The 26,655-nt window shown below is 32.8% G+C and overlaps 1 protein-coding gene and 1 long non-coding RNA gene across 6 annotated transcripts; both read left to right on the forward strand.

Moving 5' to 3' along the window:
- The first annotated feature begins 10,505 nt into the window (after window positions 1-10,505).
- LOC141045534 (uncharacterized) lies at window positions 10,506-12,280 on the forward strand. Of its 4 annotated transcripts, none has more exons than XR_012217734.2 (4): window positions 10,506-10,786; window positions 10,906-11,002; window positions 11,414-11,486; window positions 12,116-12,253. It is a non-coding gene; the product is annotated as an uncharacterized LOC141045534 (long non-coding RNA). The 4 variants fall into 4 exon arrangements; XR_016503287.1 differs by lacking the exon at window positions 12,116-12,253 and adding an exon at window positions 11,645-11,697; XR_012217733.2 differs by lacking the exon at window positions 11,414-11,486 and having other exon boundaries at window positions 12,116-12,280.
- On the forward strand, window positions 12,234-20,382 carry LOC112283877 (phosphatidylinositol 4-kinase beta 1). Of its 2 annotated transcripts, none has more exons than XM_024523179.3 (16): window positions 12,234-14,312; window positions 14,492-14,683; window positions 14,855-14,903; window positions 15,189-15,321; window positions 15,776-16,382; window positions 16,597-16,671; window positions 16,923-17,045; window positions 17,173-17,242; window positions 17,491-17,588; window positions 17,791-17,895; window positions 18,230-18,283; window positions 18,455-18,598; window positions 18,715-18,768; window positions 18,888-18,962; window positions 19,209-19,292; window positions 19,796-20,382. In XM_024523179.3, the coding sequence occupies exons 1-16, from the start codon at window positions 12,651-12,653 to the stop codon at window positions 19,895-19,897; spliced, it is 3,627 nt and encodes a 1,208-aa protein (XP_024378947.1). In that variant the 5' UTR covers window positions 12,234-12,650; the 3' UTR covers window positions 19,898-20,382. The 2 variants fall into 2 exon arrangements, with proteins under 2 accessions (XP_024378947.1, XP_024378951.1); XM_024523183.3 differs by having other exon boundaries at window positions 12,479-14,312; window positions 15,779-16,382.
- Window positions 20,383-26,655: the final 6,273 nt, after the last annotated feature.

Here is a 26,655-nt window from a genome sequence, read left to right on the forward strand (position 1 = left end):
ACAACTTGTTTTTTAGAAGAGAGAATAATTTATCGAAGTTTTATTTAGTTCATGTCTTTGATAGTAGAATAAAAATATAAAATTTTTAAGTATTTTTAAAAATATTTTTAATTTTAAATAAATAAAATATAATTTATTATTATCTATCTTTAAAAATTATATTTTAATCAAAATTTTATTTATCATAATATTTTCTTTGTATGCTTTTTTGCAATAAAATATTTATTCTTTAATGCCTTAAAAATATCATCTACTACCCATATCAATCACTATCTTTGCATACAAAAGATTAAAGAATCTATCATACATTAAGTTTTGTAATGTTTGACTGTACAAAAAAGAATTAAATAGATAAATTGGTTTATTTTTAAAGTAATATTCTTTTCTTACCTACTAGCTAGTAATAAATTATGGATTTTATTAAAAATAATAATTTTATTTTATATATATATATATATATATATATATAATAATCAAATCAAGAAAATCTAGCTTTTGAATAAAAAATTATTACTTAGTTATATATATATATATATATATATAATAATCAAATCAAGAAAATCTAGCTTTTGAATAAAAAATTATTACTTAGTTTTAAATATATATATATATATATATATATATATATATATATAATTTAGTTTTCTAAAAATTAAGTTAATTGTTATTTATATTATAAATGCAATCGTATAAGAATTAAGATTAGAATTATTTTCAATAGTAATAAAAATATTGAGAAGTTTTTAATAAAAATCTTGAGTCTTAATTAATTAATAGAATAACTATATTTTTATAAATACAAAAATATTCAAAAACATCAATATCAATTATGTAAGTTTTTATAAATATATAGTGTATAAAAAATAATGTGTACTAATATCTGAAATCGATGAGCATGAATTGTTTGTAAATACAAAATTCAAACATGAATTATTTAAGTCTTCTATATCATAAAATATTAATATATATATATATATATATATATATTTATAATTAAAAAAACATTTCTATCTATATATATATCCGAAGGACAAAAACCTAATCTTACATATATATATATATATATATATATGTATAAAAGAAAAAATCTGATCTTCCAGCAAAATAAATCTAAACTTATATCATTCATTAACATGGTATATTTCACATAAAATTATAAAATATATAATCATGCATCATTTTACAATAATTTTCACAATTCATTTCTCCATCAGAACATTCAATACAAAGTTTGAATTTATATGCATGTACATGTATATATGCACATATATCTATGTATATTGCTTACATAAACAATATATTGCACATATTTTAACCTATGTAACCTAGCTAATATGCAAGCACCTAGGCAATACAAGCACACTGTTTTCTTTGCTTACAAAGGCTGCAAGCTTACAAAGAATTGTTGTTTCAGTCTGTAAATTTATCCCAACTCCAATCTTTACCCAAATATATTGTAATAAAAATTTATTTAGCTGATTAGCAAATGGGGCTATTCTTTCATGCCTTGGTCTGTTTCTTGTGCATGTGCCACCCATTATGTGCTTTATTACAAGGTTTCCACAAAGTCGTAGATTGTCAACTTACAGTACTCATCCATGGCAACAAATATGAGAAATAACTATTTTCTATATTATTCAGCTAAGGGGCTAGCAGTGTACCGAACCTATTCCGAAGGACAGAAACAATTTCCGTCTTCTAGCAAGTTATATTCTTCCATTGATTGCCTCATACAGTTCGTCAAATCCCGACAGCTTTCTCCAGACCTTTACTTCCAGGACATCTTCCTTGTTTACAACCCCTTGTTGCATAATTCCAAAGTTGTAATATGATCTCATCCCACAAAAAGTGGTACATTCTAAAACAAATACAGATATATCATTTTAAACCTAGATCCACCAACATCCAATCAGGAATTTTTACAACCCATGGCATTGCAGATTGAGAGGTGGGAAGACTGCGCGAAGAGTGGTGAGGAAAATGTGGGTCAAGGTCAAGTTAGATAAAAAGGCTCAAACGAGGAACAATGACCAGGGCTGCAGCTGTGGTTGTGTCGACGATTACCAGTTCCTTGTCAGCTTGTTGGGACATCGCTGATGCAATGCGACTCCGCAAATGGAAGCCAACTGCGAAGTGCCTCGGGAGAATTATACTTGATCTGTTCACCACAAGTACTTGCAGATCCTGCCGATTCATGCAGAAAGAGCATGTCAAAGAACATCTACAACTGTTGTATGGCCCATTTCGCAATTCTAGGCCCATGGAAGTACAATCATAAACAAAGCATGTGGCCAACCATCAATTTGAAATAGATTACGAAGTGGGTGCTGCAATGCACTCCTTATCCCGATCCTTGGGTCTACCGACGAGGACGATGTCAATGAACACACCCAGAAACAGGAAACACTTAACGTCTGAATAGGTTTTTCCTGTATTGCCTTCCAGACATGGCTTTCATACTTGATCAGCTCTTTCGGAATATACAGAACCATCAAGAGGAAAGTACTCCGCACATGGTAAGAAAGCACTGATGAATGATCCTTCGTATTGCCGGAAATATTGTATTCAACATCCTTAAAGAACAATGCTTTTGAAGTTGCATTATAGTGAGGAATTTCTAGAGATTGATGAGATTCGAGGACAATTTCAACGCTGATACCTTCGAATCTGCATCGCAGGGATTCACTGTAGAGAAAGTGGTTTTAAAAGTGGCATAAGTTTGATCAGTTGCCACAAACAATATAGACCACCAGAACTAGCAAAACTTCACATTACGGAACCAACAAAAGTGACACCCAGCAGCGAAGAATTGATCTAAATACTGAGCAAAGTCAAGTGTGTGCCACTGGACTTCACCAGACTCTGGTTTCCATTCCTTCGAACGCTGATTGTGGTCCTTGCATTGTTGTATTGGAGCACAACTTGCAACTGCCCACTAACTCTTTAGGGAGACTGAAGCTGACCGTCTGCTTCCCATCAGAAAAAAGACCTACTAGAACTCCATATTGATCAAAGTTAAAACCATGACAAGCAAATCTTATGACATAGAGAAACCAGTCTCTAAACCCTCTCATGTTCCAATAAAGCATGGGATCATGCTTTGTGGAGACTGTTGGAGAATAGAAAGGCCGATTGGCTTGAAGGTAGAAAATAATAATTTATTTGATCTACTGATGTTTTCCGAAAATAAAAAGTGAAATAGAGAAAGAAAGTTGTTATAGGAAACGTAAAAATTGTAATACATAAAATATAGATGGAAAGTGATGGAGGATGATTTTGAGTGGGAGACCAACCAAAGGAAGAGAGAGTGTTGAGGTAGTAGAAAAGTTAACTTACATTTATTGCTAAGATTAATTTGGGGTAGAAGTAGAATTAAAACCTTAAAATTAAAAATTAATGAATAACATTTACAAACCATATAATGGATACAAGTTCAAATAGATAAATCTTTTCTTGTAAAACAATAATATAATGAGTGGCAATTATTTGTATTTTTATTACTAATTAGTTTACATGGTTAGAGATTTTATAATTTTAGTTCTAATAGAGAATAAGTTTTATTCTTTAAAGTATGCATAAAATAAATAAATAAATAAATCAATTTCTATTAAAATTTGTTCTGTTGTAGTACCTCTTATAAGAAAAATACTATATCTACAAGAAAGTTCTTTAAGATTTTCTTTTACAGTTATAAACAATACAGTTACAATTCAATTGCTTTTACTGATTATAAAATATTTTAATTATACACTTATATTATTCTTTGAAGTCACTAATAAAGCTTTCTAGTTTAATATTTCTAATTTATAAATTCTATGTTTTGTATTATTAATCATTCATCTTCTTGTTAAATTCTCATCTTAAATTATTAAAATTAGATAATAAATTTAAAATTTTATATTACTATTATTTAATTTATTAAAAAGAATCCTTTCTAATATTTTTTTATTATAAATCAATAAATATTTTTATAAAAATAAAGTAAAGTAAAAAAAATTAATAGTAATTATTAACATATTTTCAATACTTTTTAATAAAAAAAACATAAATTTAATTACACCAGATTATGGATGAGTTTAGACAACATATTTTTTATTAGAAATTTTTTGTGATATTTTACATCTATCCTTAATATTTAAATACAAATTTTAACTGAGTCAAATTAATTTTATTTTTAGAAAATTAAATAGATAAATAAATATCATATGCTTAGATGTTCTACTATCAACTTCTTTCAAGTAATCTTAGCCAAAGATAGCTATGCAAAGCTTTTATAGTTTCTGCAATTGTATAACTTCTACATGTTTAGTACAATATATGTATATTCATATTTTCTATTTTTATGAAATAAATTTATATATATATGAACTAAATATATATATATTTATGTTTATTATTATATATGTATATTTATATTTTCTATTTTGAAAAACTAAAATCATATAGAAATATTTTAATTTTATAAATATTATTTTTTGAATTTTAAATTTTAAATTTTAAAAAAATAATAATTTTATTATATATATGACAAGAATAATATTTTATTATAAAATTAATAAAATAATAAATACCTAAAATATTGTATAATTTATACTTCTTATTATATTCATATTTTTTGAATATTTTATGCTATAATTAGATATGTGAGAATACAAAAAAATAGTTGTTTATTTTATTATACTTTAAAAATATAAAAAATATTTTCTTGATTATAAATTTATTTAAAGTCCAAATAATTTTAAAAACTTTAGATGTCAACTAAAAGCTTATTTCACATAGTTATTGAGACTTGCATTTTTTATTTATTTTTTCTTCTAAAAAAGCCTATATGCAATGCAAGTTATGTTACAAGATAAAGTTAGTCTAAATAATTAGTTAAAACTATCAAGTATTACAACTTCTTATGCTTTTGATAAACATAAATCAAGTATATTTTATCATGTAATTATATTATTAAATGAAATTATAAAAGATATTTTAATAACTACCATGTATGTTAAGCAATGAGAAAAATGAGAAATTTAATTAATAGTTATACATGAATTACTAGAGATCTTAATAACAAGTAAAGACAAAAACAATCAAAATAAAGAAACATAGGTGAGAAGATAGAAACTTATTATTTGAAGATCATATGAGTCCCACAAATGCATTTGAATTAGTGGACTTATTATAAATAAATAAAACATATTTTTTTAGATATTAAAATATTAAAATTAGATAGTATATTTTTTATCTAAGTATTTATTTATAATTTATAAGAGTCTTATGAAGAAAAAAAATTATATATAAAAAAATCTTAGTATGTCATTGAAGCAATTATTTTAATTTTTTAGTATATTTTTTAAATTATAATAGTCATTATTTTTTTATTGAAATCAATGTCTAAATTGGCCTTCTATTCATATGTAATATTTATTATAAACTTATTAATATTAATTTGTAGGTAGAAGAAATATAAGAAAGAGATTCATACATTTTAAGTGATTGATGTAAAAAATAGGATTTTTAATTGATAAAAATTGAATTTATAACTATAAAAAAATTATGATAAAAAATATTATTAAATTTATATTATAATATTTAAAATATTAAATAATCTATTTGAATTTATTTAGAATTTATTTAGAAAGTTCAAAAATATATATTAAAGAATTTTGAAAAAAATGATTTTACCACTGTGGGAGGCCATTGTAAACAATTGAAGTAAGATTTGGAGACTTTGTAAGATTTGTAGGATAATTAAGTGTCTTTAAATACCATGATAAAGTCAAAAAATTTAAAAATAATATGATTTATTAATAGAAATCATAGTAATTAGCAATTAGAATAATATTTATAGGAAGGAATGTGCATATGTTCCATATAGGTTGTAGCACCTTGGATGTATGTAGGAGGATAAGACTAAGGTCTTGTGACCCCTCTATGACACCCTCCGCATTACTTTTAGAGCCTTAGTGAGGCTTAAATCCTCAAAACTCATTCATAATAACTCTAATTTACATATTCTTTATGTCATTAGAAAGATAAAAGATTTATTCAAAAATAAATAAATAAAATCTATCTTTTACTTTTTATGAAGTAAAAATCTAAAAAACAAATTATAAAAGTTTTTAAAGTGTATATTTATTTTATTATATTTCTTTCAATTCTGTAATCTTTTTTATTTCTTTGTTTCTTGTTGGTTATACTTTTCACTTCACACCACTAATTACAAGCAATTATAACTTGAATTCATCTTGTAATTTGAATTGAGAAGTAAATTTTACTCTTACAAATTACAATAGACATATCTTTTAATTTGTTTGAAATATCAATATCCATTTTGTCAATATTAACTAAATCTTTAGAAAATTAGAACTTAATTAGCACCTATAAAAGGCTTGATTTATAATTAAAAATAATATAAAATGGAAATAATAAAATAATTTATTTGCATTTGTTTATTGTACAATCTTACTTATTACTGCTCTTACATGGAGCATTAGCATAAGATAAAAATTTTAAAAATAATTAAAATATTTATAATAAAATTTAAAAATAATAAATAGTATTAAATTAAATGAAACGTCACTAAATACAAAAAAATAAATTACAAAGATTATATACAAATAATCCATTTATATAGATTTAAATGACATGATATACAACACATATATAAAATAAAACATTGCAACACTAAATTCTATTCATTACATTTGAATGTAATAAACATATATTATTATTTTTTATAATAATTTCATATATTTTTTATTTGATTTCAACTTTATAATAGAGTTTTAAAACATAAACTAGTTATTTTTAGATTTTTAAAATGTATTAAGTATATTTTTGAAAATCACACTTTTACACAAGCTCTCAATTTTTGAAAGCAAGAATATTATTTTTTTTTCTTTTTAATTGTTATTATTTAATTCTTATTGTTTTAATTAATTCTTTAATTTACCACAAGTTTTTTCAATAGATAATATACGGATATTTGTAAGAAAATTTCTTCAAAGATATTTCTATAATTTTTACAAATAAGGTTCATAATAAAATATGTATTTTTAAAAAATCAAAAAAAATATTATAAAAAGCGATTTAGATAGAACAAATAAGTTGTTAAAATTCTAAATCATTGAATTATTATAATTTGAATATTAAGAAATAAATGATATTATTTTTAAATATCATTTTATTATAATATATACTTGAAGAACACATTACTAAGATTTTATGTATTTTTTCAATTTATATGTCAAAGAAAAAAAAAACAAAAACAAAAACAAAAAAAAACAAACAAATAGATGTCAATTAAAAAAGTCTATCTAATCCAAAAAAAAAATCAATAAACGATTTTCTAGGATTTATGTTATTATAATTTAATTACAATAAAACCAATATGTCAAATATTTTTTAATTTAATGAGTTTATCTTAAATAGCTTATAAAAATAAATACAAAAACCAAGTGAACAATATTGTAGATTTTTATTGCAAGAAAATCTTTCAAAATTTCTAAAATTCTTTCAAGAGTTCTAATGTACAAGATATCTAAAAATATCAGATAAATACTAAAAAAAATCACACAAAACAATCACAGAAAGAAACTAAGATGATTTTTTTATAAATTAAAAATTAAATTAATATTAAAATTAAAACAATAAATATCCATGCCTCAATGTGTACATAACAACCGTTGCATTTAAAAACTTTGTGAATTTTTCACAAGACATATGAATGATTATTAAAATTTGGTACTTAGCAGAAGCTATGCAAGTATATTTTACAACACAAGTAAGTTTGAATTTGAGATTTATGCCTTATGTAGGGCCATTAATAAGTCTAAACTTCAATACATATACAATCCAATGTAGAAAGAAGATGCAACATACACAAGCTTACTCAGGAATAAATAAAATAGAGGTAGAACTGCATATATGAATGTTATTAGAAATAAGATATCCAACTTAAAAAATAAAAAATAAAACTTCTTTAACAACACATAAATAATATTATTTATTAATTTTACATAATAAATATTACGTAGAATGCAATACATTAAAATCTGTTTGAACAGTACATAGAAATATAGAATTATAACCTAACTGCCATTAATATTGAATATTAATAAAAGTTTATAAAGATGAAAGAAACATATTAAATTATTATAATCTTAAAATTTGCAGCTTAAAATACCACACCATCATTTTCTAATCTCCTCTATGTTACAATAACATAGGTTTTATGCAATTCTACTATTATAACACCAACTAAAATTATCAAAATTACCTTTGACCATTCACAAAGAAGCCAATACTTAAGACACAAAAGTTTTTTATATATATTTAGATATAGGTACCACAATCAACTAAAGAAATAGGATTGATACCTTTGATACTACATTTATTACAAGCACTAATGTTGACATTGATTCTACACACATGTAATTTCATCAAAATAATCATCTATTATTAATCCACTAATTGGATTTTTTTTTTTTTATATATATATATATATATATATATATATATATATATATATATAGCTTATGCAATCTCTATACAATAACATCTAGTCTAAAGTTTAAACAAAACCTAAAACCTCACCAAAATGTTTATTCTAAAATCCCACCTAATTCCTTCTAACTTCAAAAAGCTTTGATGGAACACATTCACTTCCACACTTCCTCCACCATCAAAACCCAACAACTTCAAAGGTTTTAGTTTTAGTTTAGACATGTGGCAATGAATATATTGCAATATGGATAAATTGAGGGTAAAGACTTTTATTCAGTTTCCCAACTATGCCATGAGTTGCTACGTAGTCACACAAAGACAATGCCAGAGTCCAATGATTATGAAATGCCAATCCAAATAATAAACTCTTGAGACCAATAGTGTGTTCCATTATTATGATTTTAATTGTTGTAATATTGTGAATACCTGTATATGTCATATATATATATATATATATATATATATATATACATATAATTTCAGCACTTAATAATTATGTTAATAAACTAAAAATCTAAACTTCAGTTTTAGATTTTTTTAAAAATGACAATGATGTTAGTGGACATCAATAATGAAGAAATGTGCAATTACTTTTGGATTATGTATATGTGTACATATATATATGCATATTACAAGATTAACATATTATTATTTTTAATCATTTAAATATATTGCAAGCATGATATTTAAACTTAACATTTGAAAATATTATTACTTGGTTTTAATTTGTATATTACATTGAATATCTCTTCAATATTTATCTTAAAATGTTTTTTCAAAATATTCTTGGATAAAAAGATCCAAATTACTTGAAAATATAATAATGGATTTATGTACATACACACACACACACACACACTTAATTTGCAGAATTTTATCTTTCATAGAATACAGAGTGGAATTCAAATGCATTTTAACTTATTAAGTTTAATGGTTGTTATAACAGAATTTTTGTTGATTTACAAAGCTTGTAAGTTTTACAATTGGAAATACGTACAATTGTAATTGGGTATACTGTAAAAGTTAATTTACAATTCAAAAAACTGATGAAAGTTATTTATAACACTTTTATACTTTTAAGCATCAAATGCAAAGTTTTGAAGAATAAAATAAATGATAATTTAATCATTGTTGAGAATTTACCAGAACAGCTTTTATGTAAATAATCTACTGCATAATTATAAAATTTATTTATTTAATCAACTATATCTGTAACCTTTCATTGGATGGTGAAACTACTCTTTTGATTATTTATCAATAACAAAATGATAAACCAGAACATTTAATAAAAATTTATAACATCAAACTGACTACATAATTTGACTTTTAAAATTAAAATTTTTTATTTTTAAAGAATTAAATTGTAATGACAATGATACAAAATATTCATGATAGATATATAATTTTGTAAGATTAAAAATCTGAATGCATCATAACTAAAGTTGTCTATTTAATCTTACAATAATATAATTATTTTTACAAGGTGGGGGGGGGGGAGAGGCAAAATTCATCCACATTCATCCCGTGAAGAGCTCAGGGGAGTGGTGAGGAATTCTGCAGGTCGAAGGAGTAGAGAAGGGGGACTATCCAACAAATGTTCAAACCTCCAAGGAAAACGGATGGAGTCCCATTGTCTCTTGCAGGGAGGGGGGGCATTTCAACACAACCTACCAGAAGGGTCATTCATCCTATATGGATGTTCCTTTCGTCCTACCTACCTACATACCTGCCAAGTGGAAGCAGCAGAGAAAGGGGGAGCGGGGACGGGCCAAGGCTGGTTTGGACCGGGGGGGAGGGTGGTTATGCCCCCCCCCCCCCCGTCGACCCGTCCCAGGGTCGCTATCCTCCGGTTTGGGGTTTGTTTAATTTTAATTCACCTTTTAGTCGTCCACCCCGCCCTGCCCTTGTCGCGGTAGTACCCCCAGCCCCCGCCCTCCCACGCGTCAGGATCAATCCGGCCTCGCGCATTTGCATTCGTATTTTGCATTCCACATTCTCCAATCTTAGCAGTCGTCACCGCATCCACCAACTGATCCCGCTTCACGGCCTGCCAGCATAACTGCAAGCAATCATCGAGCAGTCATGTGCCGGGCACGGTGGTAGTCGCAGGCAGGCAGGGAGGAGGGGGATGATCCTTTTGTGCTGCTGCTGAATGTATGGCCCGCTGAGTCCTTTTTTGCATCCATCGCGGAACCAGGCACAGGTAGGCCACGCTAGCCCAGTCCAGGCCTGCGAGGGGCTCTCGCTGCACAGCGAAGGACGAAGGGACGGACGGAGGACTAGCAGTGTGTGTATTCCTTGCCACGAGTGATAGTTTGCTTGGTTTTCTGGAGGCTTTTTTCTGTTGATGTTGCTGTGGGGGAGTTTGGTTGTGAGGATGTTCAATCGCGGCGGTGGTGGTGACAGGAATATTGTGGAGAAGTAGGTGGGGCGGACTGGGGCGCCTTCTTGGCTTGTGCTCTGCACACAGGGTGGTGCGGGCGACACGAGAAGCGTGCGTTAGGTGAGTGATGATGTGACCGGCGTTTCGAGGTTTTGTGTGTTATGATTCGATCTGGGGTTTTGTGGGTCTGCAAGTGGGAGATTGCGCCGTTTTTGACTTTTTCTTAAGCCTGGTAGGAGGGTCGTAAGTGTGGGAGCTCATAGTTTCTGCGTTTAGAGGGGCCGGGAGCAGATTGGGGTGGGATTTGAAGCAGGGGCAAGAAAGGCAAAGGGGGCGGGGGTTGAAAGGATTATATGTAGAATCTAGAATTTGATCGATTCAGAGATGCTCTCAGCCTGAGGTAATGCTTGCGATCAGATGTGCAGTTCTCGTCGAGGGCAGCTGCTGACCTGCTTGTTTTGATCTGCCGGTCTGGGGTGGGGCTGGTGATTGATAATATGATTTTCTGATATATTAAAAAAAATATCACAGGTGGGGGCTAGGAGAAGAGCGTGGACGGCACCTCTAAAGAACATGTGCAGTCCAGTGGTGGTTTGTTTATCAGGTAGAGACCCTAGGGACTGCTCTCCACGCTTACATGTCTCGCCTTGCGCAGTTTATGTGTGACAATGATACGGTCTCACTTAGCATGGTTGGATTGCAAACATTACTTGGTAATAATCAGGAGAGGTGCATTTTAGAGTGGTGTTTGTCTTAATGCAGGTAATTGTATGTGAAGCTAAATGTTCCTTTCTGGTACGGATTCTGGGATGTAAAATGACTCATTCCTACCTTTCGTGATGTAATTGCTATTTCTTGCCAAGTGGCAAAGAAGACTACTTTTGATTTCGTTCCTGTCTCATTGTCTATTTGACTTAATTCTACTCAATACTGCATAAATCCCCTCCCCCCCCCCTCTTCTTCTTCTTCTTCTTCTTCCTCTTCTTCTATTAGTTTGCTTGTTTGTTTGTCTGTGCCTAGGATTATGTTATGTCGGTTTTTTTACAGATTGCTGAAATATAGAATTATTTGTATCTGCAGTCTTGAATTCAAATTTTGGCTTCACGAGAATTGTAGAATGTTAGCCAGGGATTTAGAATTTCACTGTTTGCTAATAAGCATTGTGGACAAGCATGTATTGCCTTGTTTTCTGCGTCTGTGAAGGTTTTAAACCTCTGAAAACGTTTGCTGCAGGCATTTGGGAACAGTAAAAATCTTAGGGTTTCACATGTGCAATTCGTATTCTGCCTATACCTATTTGCTATCAATCCAGATACATCCGTTTTCTTCTTGACACGCTCGACTTGGCCCTCCTTGGTCCTCTAATCGCTAAATACAAGAGGGCATCGAAATGTGCTTCTGAGAAGCTAACATGTGGCAGAAGATAATGTTCGTTGAGGGAATGGTCGATAAAATGACTGGATGGAAGCACCGGAATTCTTGGCTTCGAGCTGCAGGAACTAGTGATATGCTGAAGGATGTGCAGAAAAGGGACTGGTATGCCGTTTGCTGACGGGCTGACGATCATTCACCATGGATATAGAAACTAGGAACTTGAGATAGGGAATTTGGAAGTGGATTTCTGGTAACGCAGAGATGTGATACTAGTATCGGAAGCACTCGGTGTATGGCAACGGACTTAAGCGTGGGGACCTCCATTGGTACTAGGAGCTTGTATTGCCCTGGATGGGCGGCAATACATCATAGGACGTCTTAAGCAGATAATTTTATGGCTCTGGTCGGGGCTCGCCAAGACGGGGCCATGGTTCGCCTTCTTGGCTACACATCACGAGATCCAGAAGACAGTCCGAAGGAGATTGTGAAAAATCCTAGTGCCTCTGGTGATAGCGGTTGGCTTATCCGCTTCTTTGATTCCGAGTTTTTCTGTGAATGGATAGCTGTGAGCTATCTATACAAACATGAACATTCAGGAGTTAGAGACTATTTGTGTAATCGCATGTACACATTACCTCTCTCGGGCATTGAGAATTACCTTTTTCAACTATGTTACATGTTAGTACGCATGCCTTGTCCCTCTCTTGAGAGGTACATTATTGACATGTGTGGAAAATCACTTCGCATTGCAATAAAGGTTCATTGGTTTCTTCTGGCAGAAGCAGATGACGCGGAAGACAGCACAGATATTCTGAAAGTACAGGAGAAATGTCAGGATGCAGCGCTGAATGGCGGCTGGCCTCCTTTGATCAGACCTCAGAAAAGTGTAGTAAGCGCTAGTACGAAAGGCAGTCGTGTCTTTAAGGCAGTTCTTTCTTCCCGGCGATTACTTCCGATATCATCTTCTTCACCTTCGCAACGAACACCGCCTTCACTACCTACGCCTATTGCAGCTGATGAGGGTTTTCGCGAGACGACACGGGGCAGTGGGGAGGAGACAGAGTCATCATTGAAAGCATTGAAGAAGTTCATTCCGACCTCAACATCAAAAGTTCGGAATGTTCTTCTTAAACCCTTCCGAGATAAAGAAGAGAAAGAGGACAAAGAGGATGATGAGGTGGTTATTTATGATAGGCCAGTGAAGGAGAGCGATTTAGACTCCATTCTAAGACGATCTTCGAAAGAGATCGAATCCGATGGATTCTTTAAGCGGTTTTTCAAGGACAAAGATGATGATGAGAAAGGCGTTCGGAGCGAGGAATTGGCAAACCCGGAAGGATTCTTTCGTAGGCTCTTTCGAGAAAAGTCTGACGGTGATGACAAAGTGGATGACGAGAAAGAGGGGTTTTTTAGGAGGATGATGTTGAAGAAGCCTGACGATGAAGACGAGGACGAAAGTTCAGAATTTACTCTTTTTCGGAAGTTCTTCCGTCAGGTACATCCTGAAGTCGACAAAATGATTGAGGCCAATCCTGGTCAAGAACACCCTGTTCTGATCACTGCAGAGAATGGTCCTGCCCACGAGAATTTTTTGAAACGCTTTTCTTTGACATTTAAGGAAGAAGGTACCAAGTTGTTCAGTATGAAACGAGATGGTGAGCCACCTGTTGCTCCCTCCTCGACGCCTTCTGGATTCTTGAGAAGGCTGTTTAAAGAACGGAATGATGAAGAAGCAGGAGGCTTGGCTGATGAGATGAACTCTCTTTCTTTGAACAGTGATAATACGGATGGATCAAATGAGGGCAATTTCCTCCAGGATACCTTCCGTGCGTTTCGTGGTAAAGTTCGCACTCATGATTCTGAAACTCTTGGGAAGGAGCTTAATCTTGTGAGGTCAATGGAAGTTTCTGGTGCTGAACTGCGATTTGACGTTGATGCCGATGAACCTGAGATGATTGAGAGGGAATCCCAAACGGTGAATGAAAAGCTTTCAACTTCTAGTTGGAAATTGCCTTCTACAGATTCATCATTTTTTGACCTGGGGAAGTCTTTTATTGTAAGTTCATACAATTCTTGACCGAGTCGAATGGTTTAAGCTTTGAAGACGTTTTCCTTGCTTCAAGTGATCGATTAAGGAGTAGACCTTTTATATTTGCTCGTTATTTTCCATCAGAAGAAGTGAATTCGAGGTCCTTATTTACAGTACAAACTTGGTGCTTTGAACTCGTTTTACAGAAGCGACCAGGTTCTCCCAAGCGAAGGACAGAGAAGGCTTCAACTAAACCTCCTCTTCCTAAATATTCTGCATCCAACATGAGAAAGGGGGTCTATCAGGCAACTTTGGACCTTGTACAGTCTCTTTGTGATACTTCATCGGGCTTAGTAGATTGCTTTCCTATGGAGGATCGTCTGCAGGCTCTGCGAGAGGTTTGTAACGTAGATGGCCTTGATTTTTGTGATGAGTATAAGTTAGTCATTATGAGTCTAATGTTTAGAAGAAATGGAGCTCCGACATTCTGGCTAAAAGTATGGAATCTTCTAGTTGAATTCGACGATTATACTCTAAATTTTTTCAGCTGTACTTTCATTTTATGGCAGTCTGTTGCTGAACTAAATCAACAACTGGTAGCTGCAGAAAGTGACGGAGGTTAGTTCATTTTACTTTTGCAAGTTGTGCTTGTCGCCTGTAATATCCTTTTTTACGCTGATGACGCTATCCTTTGCTAGTATACCACGTGCGAGAGGTTAATGTAGCAATGTGTTCTGAGTTTTTGCATTGGTGTTGTTTTCCTGGAAGTGTACGCAGTTGCCTGTGGCATACCATCTTTACTTTCGACGTAGCTGTCTCGAAACTTTTCTGTTCTTGTCACATGCGATATTTTTGGGCTCTCTAACATGATAACATCGTTTTGCTTGAAAATACTTGGCACAGGGGTCTGCTTCCCGATGGGCAAGGGATTGTACCGAGTAGTTCATATTCCCGTGGACGAGTGTGTGCTTCTAAATTCGAGAGATAAAGCTCCGTATTTAATTTGTATTGAAGTCCTCAGATGTGAAACAAAGAGGTTGGGCTACTTCCTATGTTCTTTGTTTTCGCAAGTCGCCTTCGAAATCGCTGTGGTTATAATGACTACAGCATAATGAAGACGGGATTTTGTTTATTTTGTAACAGGTTGCGGTTACTTGCATTCCATGTTTGTTATTCGCTCCCTTTTTTTTTTTAATGTGCTGCTGCTTGGTCATTCCGTCTGTGGTAACTGGCCAGTTTAATTTGAAGGACTTAGTGTTGAGAGAACTTTGTATGTCTGGACTCGTGTAAGTATTTCATTGAGTGGGAAATATATATATATATATATATATATATATATATATATATATATATTGTTGGCACGCCTGCGTAGCTTGCGGGGGATCTATCCTTTCGTATTCGCACATTTTGGTGTGTGCCCTCAATTACTACTTGCTTCAGTTTTGTATCAAGAAACTTCTTGCTTCTGACAGTTGTTTGATATTATGCAGTAGTCAGAGTAAAGATCAAAAGCAGTTAAGTTCGGGAACAAAGACTGCTAAAGGGGGCATACCGCTTGCTAATGGAGATGCTCAGTTGCAGCGGCCTCCTCCGTGGGCTTACCCTCTTCAACCTGATGTTCAACAGGCAAATACGCAGCAACTTTTACGCAGTGCATCCAAGGCAATTGATGTTGCAATGGCACATCTTTGGGAGTCCAAATTGAAAGTTGTTGATGTAAGCTTTTCGGTTCAATCCAGGAAGCCACAATTAGCCGTTTTACAAACGGGAAGTTGTAGCCGAATTGGAGGAGACGCAGTAGAGTGCCGAAGTCCATCAACCTGTACTTTAGATGGAAGTGGCTTGCAGAATCATTATACCTCGTTAAGAGGGGAAGTGGGAGGAGCTACTGAGTTGAATACGAGGACTCATGATAAGCCTAAAGTAAAGAATCCATGGGGTAAAAAAGGGAAAACTAGCGCAGAAGATGAAGAGTGGGTGAGTGTTGTACTATCTGTGGTGCCAGGGGTGAATATGGAGGACATAGAGGAGGAACAGCCGACCCGTAGTAAAGACCATCGTCGGGTCCCGAGTACAATTGCCATGGCTGAAGTGAAAGTAAGTGAGAAATAGTGGACATGTCGGGCTTCTGATGGGTTCTGTCTCTGGTTCCTCTATCAGAATAATTAACCCACATTGATAAGCTAGGAAATCCGTACAACAAACATGATCAATACAAATGAAGAATAGAACTACATGGGTGTTGTATTTTGAGGGAACTCTTCCTCTACAGTATGACTTCAGACTGATTATTGAAACTTCCTTTCATCAGGCTGCTGTAGCAGAGGGTGAAGCCCCAGCTGGTCTTCCGGTAAAAAAGAGTGGAACAGCACCGACACAAACTGAGGTGAGAACCCCTCTCTCTCTCACACACACACACACACGTGTGGGTGTATGGTATTCCATGGATTTAAGGAGGATCTCTACGATTTGCCTTCTTTACATATTTTGAACCATGTAATATTTGTATTGCCTTCGACGACAAGATCCTTGTTTGTGTGTGTGTGCTATGTCTTCTTGCAAGATGGAATCTGCTTAATGAGCAACCTATCTCTGTCATTGTCGTCTTTTATATTTATCAATTGCTCATTTTCGCAGGAAAGGTTAGGGGTGAATGGAAAGGCCACCGATGCCCTTGCAGGTGAATTGTGGGAGAAGAAAAGGGAAAGGATACGGAAGACTTCTAAATGGAGTTCTAGCCCAGATTGGGATTTGCGCTCTGTAAGTCAAGGGTTCATCTATTATGGGGCTTCGCTGGTATTCGGAACAAAATAAAATTGTCATATGATAGGTTGTATTTTTGGTTCTGGTTCGAGTTCCTTGACTGTTGTAGCTTTTGTCATTCTAGATGATCGTGAAGAGTGGAGACGACTGCAGACAAGAGCACTTAGCAGTTCAACTTATTGGACATTTTTACGGTAATTTATCAACTTACTGTTAGATTATGGATGTTCAAAAAGATACTATTATGCTAGTTGCTCTATACATGTTCCTTGTATTAGAAACGTTATGAGAGAATGTTATTGTTTCTTTTTGTATATCGTGAAGTGCCGTGCATTTTCATTACCCTCGTTGCCTAGAAAATTTTCGCACTAACTTAATATTCTTCTTATTACTGATGTTCAAACATAATCTTTCTTATGCAATGTTTACTACACACATACAGACATCTTTCAGGAAGCTGGCCTTCCTCTTTGGCTACGCCCGTATGAGGTCATTGTTACATCTTCACATACAGCTCTGATTGAGACCATTTACGATACGGTGAGCTTTTTATTGGACCTCATGGTAATGAACATAACTGGTGATGTGAGATTTGATTGGTCAGACCGACTTACCGTCAGCCAGTTACATTCTGTATGTGTTTTCTTTGAGGTAGTACCAACATTTGTCAGAGTCAGCCAAGTTCTTTGGTTCTTGGGTTCTATACTTAGCTAAAAAGTTCGATGTTGCTGGTGTTCCTCAGGCTTCAATTCATTCCATCAAAAGTAGGAATAGTGATGTGACCAGCTTACGGGAATTTTTCTGCAAGAAGTATGTTGAGGGCTCTCCTGCATTCAAACTTGCTCAGGTTAACATTCATTCGGTTTTTTGTCGTATTTTAGTAGCCTTGCATGACTATTACTGTGAAGTCTGAGCTCATATGGTATTATACTACAGCAGTTCAGTTGTTATTCTCTCGCGGGTCCAGAGGATGTAAGAAAATTTAGTTTGAATTTATGAGCCATCTTAAGCCGTAGCAACCACAGCAGCACTTGTGCATGTCACATTTCGATAAAGGGGATTACTAATTTTTGGAAGATTAAGTTAACCATTCAAAGTAGCTGTTGATTAGATAGTTTTAATGCACTGGGTAGCGAATTAGCATCGAAATAGAAAATGCTGACATAATTTCGGATCGGCAGAGAAACTTTGTGGAGAGCATGGCGGGATATTCTATCCTTTGTTATATTCTCCAGGTATTCATGCACAACTTTTCTATTTTTTTCTTTTTTGGAGTTGATGGCTATTTTCTGGCTTTTATCTACTTTCAAAAGTTGAATAGAATCAACTAGTATCACTGGCATCCAGCCTACAAGGCCAGCTAATATTTACATTGTGTATGAATGGATTGGGAATGTACTTGGTAGGTGAAAGATAGACATAACTCAAATCTGTTGATCGATGAGGATGGTCACATCATTCACATCGACTTTGGTTTTATGCTCTCCAATTCTCCTGGTGGTGTCAACTTTGAAAGTGCTCCTTTCAAACTTACGCGCGAGCTTCTTGAGGTAACCTTAGTAAACACAACAATCTCAGTCAATTCTACAGTGGCCGTTTCTGTATTGCAATTAAGGACTGATTGAACATGGGGACCTGACTCTTTGTCCGGATCGTTTCAAACTAGGTAATGGATTCAGATGCAGAAGGCACTGCAAGCGAGTTCTATGACTACTTCAAGGTACGCGCCTACTTTCTGGAAATTATATAGCTGGAGTCATTTCTGTGATTCTTGTACTTAATTTCCTCGCCCCTATATCCTCTCTCACTTTTTCAAACTATGCTGCGTTGGTTGTGCAGGTTCTGTGTATTCAGGGTTTCTTGACATGCCGGAAACATGCTGAGCGCATTATTCTACTGGTGGAGATGATGCAGGTGTGGTTTCACTTTAGGAGAATGTCTCTTTGTTAATGGTTTTTAGGGCTTACATAGGGGATGATACGTTAATTTTTCACGTTTATAAGGGAGGGTTTAGAGTGAACAGTGTGACGTCCGGTTTTCTTGTTCTCAGTTCAACGTGTATTCATATATTTTCGAAGGATTTTGGTATTCCCGGAGAAAGGTTTTTTGTATGGCTTTGTTTTCTCTACCTTCACCACATAGACACTTCTGTGATTGCAGGATTCTGGATGCCCATGCTTTAAAGGAGGTCCTCGTACAGTGCAAAATTTGAGGAAGCGTTTCCATCTAAGCTTGACTGAGGAAGTATGTTTCTGAACGTAACAAATGCGTGCAAATAGATACTCGTCGAACTGTTAATCTACTGATCGCATACGCATTTCCATTCAATTTAAGATGAAAATTGTTGTGTTCGAACATGTGTAATCTGGGTTGGCCGACTGCCATACATTTACACATTGTTAGAGGCGCATCTTTTTGTGTGCTGTCACTGTCATGCTTACTTGATGTTGATCCTTGGTGAGAAGCTAGTCATCTAATGCCTACAGAAAAATTTAATAAATAGATAAAACTATCGGGTTAAAACTTTCTTAACGTTCTTCAGTTTTATGAAGGACAGGCTTTTCGAACAAGTTAAATTGAATTTTGAAGGTTCGGAGGTGGTTGTCTGGCTTTATGGGCTGTCTTTGTTCAATCATCTATTTCATTGGACAAGAGATTGACATGAGTAGCCATATATTAAGTGGTACATCCGATGTATGATGGATGTTACGCTTGAACTAATTGGGATTTTATTGCATGCTGTGCAGCAATGCGTATCATCTGTGTTGGAGCTTATTGCTAAAAGCCTGGATGCATGGCGGACACGGCAATATGATTATTATCAGAAGGTTCTGAATGGTATTCTTTAGATTACAATCATCCGTGTCACAGCAGGTAACCAAGCCTCCCCTGGTGGAAGGAACTCTCAATGCTAGGAATCAGCTTTTTATGTAAAACCATATTTAAGAATTTGGTGGGTAACCAATCTGAATGGTCACCATTCCCCGAATGGTAGCTTTCCTTCGCATTGTTTCATGATGATCTTGGAGGGTAGGGGGCCTCACAGTGCTTCAGCCCATGGAGGCAGAGTGGATGTTCGTAAAGAGCATCCAGAAAGCACTTGTATTTTATTATTGTTAACTAGCCTATTGCATTTGGCAGAGATTGCAATGTCCTAGTTGTCCGGATAGATAGCTAGGTAGACAAATGGTTCAGAGGGTTTGGAGGGGTTCCCGGTGGAAGAGCATTGAGATTAATGCTCACGAGTTCATGGTACAAGGGCTCTTCATATAGAGCTCTCATCACAGCAGTGGATAATTAGACTTTCAAAATAAAGTCATCATGTTGTACCTCACCCCTTGCAACTAAAATTTGGGAACACATTATCATGATCATTCTTGCTACTCCTGCGTTCGTCACTGCAATTCTTGTAGCGTCTAATCGGCAATTGAAATACTTATTAAAACCTGTACAGCTGGAAAGACTCTTTCCATGACTAGGTGCGTTTTTTTTTTACTGCAATCAAAAGAGCCACAGAATTTTAATGTCATGGACGAATTCAGAATCATAATAAGTACGTTATCTCCATATTATGTTCAGAAACATTTGTATATTTGGTAGTATGTGGGTAGATCATGAAGTTGAGTTTTAGGCGCATAAGCTTGTTGTAAATGAATGACAGAAAGTAGTTTTGTAATGTGAAGCTCACACGACTCTGGGTGTCACTCCTGGACCTTCCCGTTGTTTTTTTGTGTTACACTAATGTTCAAAACATAGGTGGCAGATTCAGAGACGCGTTTGAACCTTCTTGCTGTACCTTTTCCTTTCCCAACCATAAACACTCTAAAGTAGACCTCAGTCACTTAAGGATAAAGCCTCTCACAAATAAAAAGGAATAAAACTAATGGCAGAGTCGATTAAATAATAATAATATAAAAAGTTTCTAGAGATGGAAACGAAAGTTCCAGGCTCTTTTGAGAAGTGACGGGTGCTCACAGCTTAAAGCTCCGTGTAGGGAAAGTTTTCTGTAAGGTACGGGCAAAAGAGTCTATTGTCTCGTTAGGGATCAATAGTAACAATTGGTAAGTTGTGTTCGAGATCATCGTGGTCTTTTCATTTCCAATTGCTGATTTATTGAAACTCTTTTTCTCCCTTAGTTGTCATTTCCTTGCTGCATGCATGCTTACAGCCATCTCGATTCTTACTTGTAAGCCAGGAATTTATTGAATATTTGTTGTGCTTTGAGAAATGTCTTTGGATGTGAAGGAAGAGTTGTTGAGAGAATTTCTTTACGGAGGAATAGAAAGTTTGTAGTGTCCCGGTTGAGGTTTTGAATAGAGATGATGGAGTAGTTGGACATTTCGTCATAATCCAGGTTCATTTCGCGTATTCTTCTGGACGATGGTGGTGAGGTGTTATTGGGTACAGGCGGCAGTTGGTTTTCTGTTCTTTCATTTCGTATGGGGGTTGGGATCGGATCTGTCGTCTTTCAGGAATGAGGTGTTCGTTCATAATTTACTAAATTTTTAAGATATTGAAGGGCAGCTACCAAATTCAGCTGTGCTGTTGGCCTTTGGGGTTAACCCTGTCTTGGAATGTCAGGATGCCTTGCTGGTATTTATGACTAACCAAATTAGTTTTACTTAACATTTACTCCTAACCCTTTATTTGACATTTAATATAGACACACAGACAGTTTGGTGCTTGTATGTTGGTTTCCATAATTTAGGAAAGCTCACAACAGAGGAAAGCCAGAAATAATTATTTCATTTGCAAACAACCTGGAATCAACATTGAACAGTAACAATACTAGCTCTTTAATAGGCAGTTCTACTGGGTTTAGAAACTAATGCACTAAAAAGGGGCTGTAGTGAATGTTGTTAAAGAGGGACTGGAATAGAAATTGCTTGCTGATTAAGGGAGTGTGATACAACTGTTTTAAGCAGAAGCACCTGGTGATGTTTTTCTTCAATTTTGACTATCTTTCAGTTTGATTATTTCTGGTCACGTGCATGGCAGCATTTTCTTGATAATGGTCATGTTAGCAGTCTGACAAGGGAATCTGGGTACTATTTATAGGATGATGTCAGAGGGGAGCATTTGAAGAGAACATGTGAGAGACTGAATCTGACGGATCCCACAAGAGCTGAGATGCAAGATGCACATATTTCTCATGGTCTGGGATGTACCTAGAAATTTCATCAAAGAAGATATGGTTTTTTCTAGAGGGTATCGAATGAGGATAGCATTGGCAAGAGCTCTGTCCAAGAATGCTACTATAAGTCAGTTGGGGTTTTGTGGGGATTGGAAGAGACAAATGTGTGAATGTTAGTGGTTGGGTCCCATTTCCAGGGTTCCTATATAATGTGTGCATCAACATTATCCACATGCTAAACGGAAAACTCAAGCTCTACACAGGAAACCATGGCCAGTATTGTCGAACTCGCTTAGAGTTGGAAGAAAATTAGATGAGGCAGTATTGCTGGTAGCAAGTGCAAATTCAAGGCATAGAATATATTGCCAGATCTATGAATGGATCTTCACAATTCAGGCTCATCAACCACATCGCTGAGGAGATCTAGTTTTGTGAGAAAAAGTTCTATTGATATCATGGCAACGTCATCGACTCTCTCACAATTGCTCCAGAGAGGCTCAAAATTGCAAAGCCAGAGTGTGGTAAATATCCAGTAGTAGTAGCCTTGGTAAGACATTCACATTCAAGCTTTAACCTGAATGCATATTTCAGGCGTCAGCAACACCCACTCGATTTGCATTTTCTTTCAACTCCATTGATGCCTATAATATTAAGTGAGCACGCAGATTAGCGGATATGTTTCTTGACTTACGTCATGATTCTTGCAATATTTAAACCCTCTGCTTTTCATACAAGTTAAATAAACAAGACCTAACAGTAGTATCTATGGGTTGAGTTGGTGCATATCTATGGGCACTCAAACTTTTTGAATCATTTGTACTAGTCCGTCCCTAATCTGACGCATAGTGAGGACCGGATGTCTTTTGGATAACACCAGACGTACAGCAATCATGCACTTGTCAGGCCGGCATTAGACTCAAATTCTTTCGAGCGAGTCCTGCGTGAAAGATTCCCTACAAGAGTCAGTCCAACTTTATTGTTCATACACTGCAGAGACAGTAATGGTTTAAATATTGTAAACTACAGTGGACTCCTTCACAATCTCGAAAGCAGAGAGGATCGCTCAATTGAGTTAAAAAGATCGTGTGTTGGTGTCATGATTCTCGAGTTAGTGGACCCTTGCAAGATCTACCTTGATTTTGAAACCGAGATACAAGACTAGTAAGCTGGGCTTGGAATCGTTTCGATCAGGCAATCGGGCATGATTGTGAAACAATTTAGCTTATGTCGCCGAGAATCGAGCCGCAGTTTGTCATCAATCGCTGGTTAGGGATCGTTTTCTCCAGTGAGCAGCGATGGATTGCCACCAATTTCCTGAAATCGGAAGCTGATTTTTCGCAGCGTGCGATCGTATGTTGAGGGTTGTGATCCTCATGCTCCGACGGGCGGCCACCGACATAAAGATTTCGTCCGCCTACCGTCCGGCGTCCATTAGTATCGACGTGGCTGGACTTGGCCTTCGCGTCATCGTCCATCGTACTTATGTTTTAGGGTTTTAATTTTCAACGATTCGGAATGAAAATTATGAAATTAATTAAAGTTAATATAACTTAATAATTGAAATCAAGTATTTTCTATTAATTTCTAAAACTTAAAATACATACATACATATATTTGATAGATGCCTTTAATAGGATATTTTGAATCAATTATAAATTTAAGTTTTTTATTTTCTTTTACATAAAATAAATAAACTCACGATTATAATTTATTTATTTCTATATTTAGTCCCCAAGAATATATTTACTTAATATATGTTAAAATAATTTACTTTTAAAAACTATATGTTAAAATCAATTCAACATTTGTATAATGAAACTCTCTTTTTATTATGGACCATAAATAGTATAGCACTTTATGCTTAGCACTTATTAGTGTTTGATACACAAAGAATATTATTTTTCATCACAACTCATGCACTAAAATGCTCCAGATATATTTCTTGCCAACAATGATATAAAATTCTTTGGATTACAATAATGTTTTCATCTTCTTAAAATAAATAAATAAGTAAATAAATAGTGTCAAAATTCTTGTATATGAGATTGTTTCATTATCATTGAAATTTAAAGTGTAAATTATCAGATATACTTAAGTGCAAAATTATGATATAATTTCAACATTTGCACATTGTACATCTTATTTCTATTTGATACAATTACAACTGTGTGTAGATATACTTTCTTTATCAACTTAGCTTTAAGTGTCTTGATAGATGGATACACATTGACAAAATGTATAAATATATATATATACATATATATATATATATATATATAATCTAAAAATATTAATAAGCTAAAATAAAATAATTTTTAAATAAATAATGGATTTTTAAATTATAAATTGACATATAAAACCAAACTTAGTAAAATTGTTGAAATGTTTTAGAAAATTATTTTTAAAAAAAAATTAAACAAGTATGTATATATATATATATATATATATGTAGATATATGTATATAACATTATTGCATAGAATAACATATATTTATTTACAAAGTAATGATTATACAAGATTAAGTCACTTTAATATACAATATTTTGTGATGTTTAAAAGAAATAAAAAATTTCATTTACACTTTGTAATGTTTTTATACTTATGTGGTAATATTGGTTAACACTTTCTTTAAATGAATATTTTTTCTAATATGTTTATAATAGAATAAAAATTTCAAAATACATATATATATATATATATATATATATATGTGTGCGTGTGTGTGTGTATGTTCAAAATTTAAATACCATCTTAAAATTGCTCCAATCAAAATAAAATAACATTGGTGTTTCTAGAATCTTTAATCTTGAAGTCATTTCTTAATTAATGAATCTTTAAATATTTCGACGAGCTGAATTAATTTTTTGGATAAAAATAACTACTTTATTTTATGTTTTTCAAATTTATATTTGAAAATTTTATTTATTTAATATAACAGATTCATTACATGTTTTATTGTTAAAATTTTAAACAAAAATATTTCAAATATTATGTTTACTGCTTAGTTTACTTATATTGTTTGTAATTTGATTTCATAAAAGGAATTATAGTGTTACAATTATTATTATTATTATATTTTTTTATAATAATAACAGTTTTTTTATATTGATAAAGTAGAGTTTGTTTTATTTTATATTTTTATGTTTATATATATATATATATATATATATATATATATATATATATATATATATATATTGAGTCTAAATTATTATAAATTAATATTAAGGACATAACTCTTGACAAAATTGTAAGAAATAAATATGCTTAAGCATCACTTAAAAAGATAAAACTAAAGAAATGAAGAAATATAAGCATAAAATCAAAAGAAAATAAATATTAAAAAATTAAAAAAAAAAAAACTTTAATGTCTAAACTAAATACTAAGAAATAATACAGTCTTGAAATATGACTAAAATACAAAAAGAAACTTTGATAAAACTAAAGATGGCTTTATTTATCCTTCTATATGTGCAAGCTATAAAAAAGGTTATTTAAAATCTATAGTTTCCATCTATTTATAATAAAATTAAAAGTAATCAAAAAATTATTCAAAAGAAAAGAAAAGAAAGGAAAAAACTTGAAATGAATTTGACAACATAAAATAGAAGTTGTGATAAAAAAAACTTTAAAAAAAATATATATTTTTTTTAAATCATTGAATGTTCCTTGTGCATCTTTATTCTATCCCAATTTTTCTTCACATATAACTTTTATAAGTAGAACAAAAATCTAGAAGAATTATTTTAAAAAATATTTTTTAGAAACTTTAAAATAACATAAAATATCAAATATCACAAAAAACAAAATCTATACTTTTTCCTTAACAATAGTTTATACCTTCTAAAAATCTATCTAAGACTCATTTTTTAGAATGAAATTTTAAAAATTCTACTCAATTTGTATGAAATGAACACAATGTCTTAAATTTATAATAATCCACACATATTTGTAAAGATCAAGAAACATATTAATAAAAACATTGCAAAACCCTTTACATATATATGTTTAACTTTGTATACTGACAATATTTCATAATACTGATGAAGAAATAAAACAGAGGTACTAAAACTCAACAAAGTACAAGTAGAAAGTGTAGAGTCTTTAGATAACAAAAAAACTTGCAATAATTAAAAAGCTAAGGTTTTGGCAGATAACATAAGATCTTTGCAAAATAATATTATACAATAATCCATCTACAATTTCTAGTTTAGGTAAACAAACTTATTTTTTGACATATTTATTTTTTTATAATAATGTTTTTTTTAATTGTAATTTTAAATCTTGTTTACATAATACTTAAGTGTATATTTTGATTTTCTATAATTTAGACAAAATTATTCATGTCATTGTCAAGTTTTTCTTGTGTTGTAAGAAATAAGAATAATAGTAATAATAATGATATACTATCAATTTGTGTATCTTTTAATTTTAATTATATATTTTTAACATCCAATTTTATATCTTAATTA

The sequence above is a fragment of the Physcomitrium patens genome, chromosome 6 (assembly GCF_059467195.1).
Source record: "Physcomitrium patens ecotype Gransden chromosome 6, ASM5946719v1, whole genome shotgun sequence".
Lineage (NCBI taxonomy): Eukaryota > Viridiplantae > Streptophyta > Bryopsida > Funariales > Funariaceae > Physcomitrium > Physcomitrium patens.

What these genes read in the sequence shown, in the direction of transcription:
- LOC112283877 (XM_024523179.3), top strand. Translation starts at nt 12,651, where the DNA reads ATGGCTCTGGTCGGGGCTCGCCAAGACGGGGCCATGGTTCGCCTTCTT. An exon ending in AGCTGCAGAAAGTGACGGAG is followed by an intron (nt 14,904 to 15,188) that starts GTTAGTTCATTT and finishes TACTTGGCACAG; the next exon opens with GGGTCTGCTTCCCGATGGGC. An exon ending in CTCAGATGTGAAACAAAGAG is followed by an intron (nt 15,322 to 15,775) that starts GTTGGGCTACTT and finishes GATATTATGCAG; the next exon opens with TAGTCAGAGTAAAGATCAAA.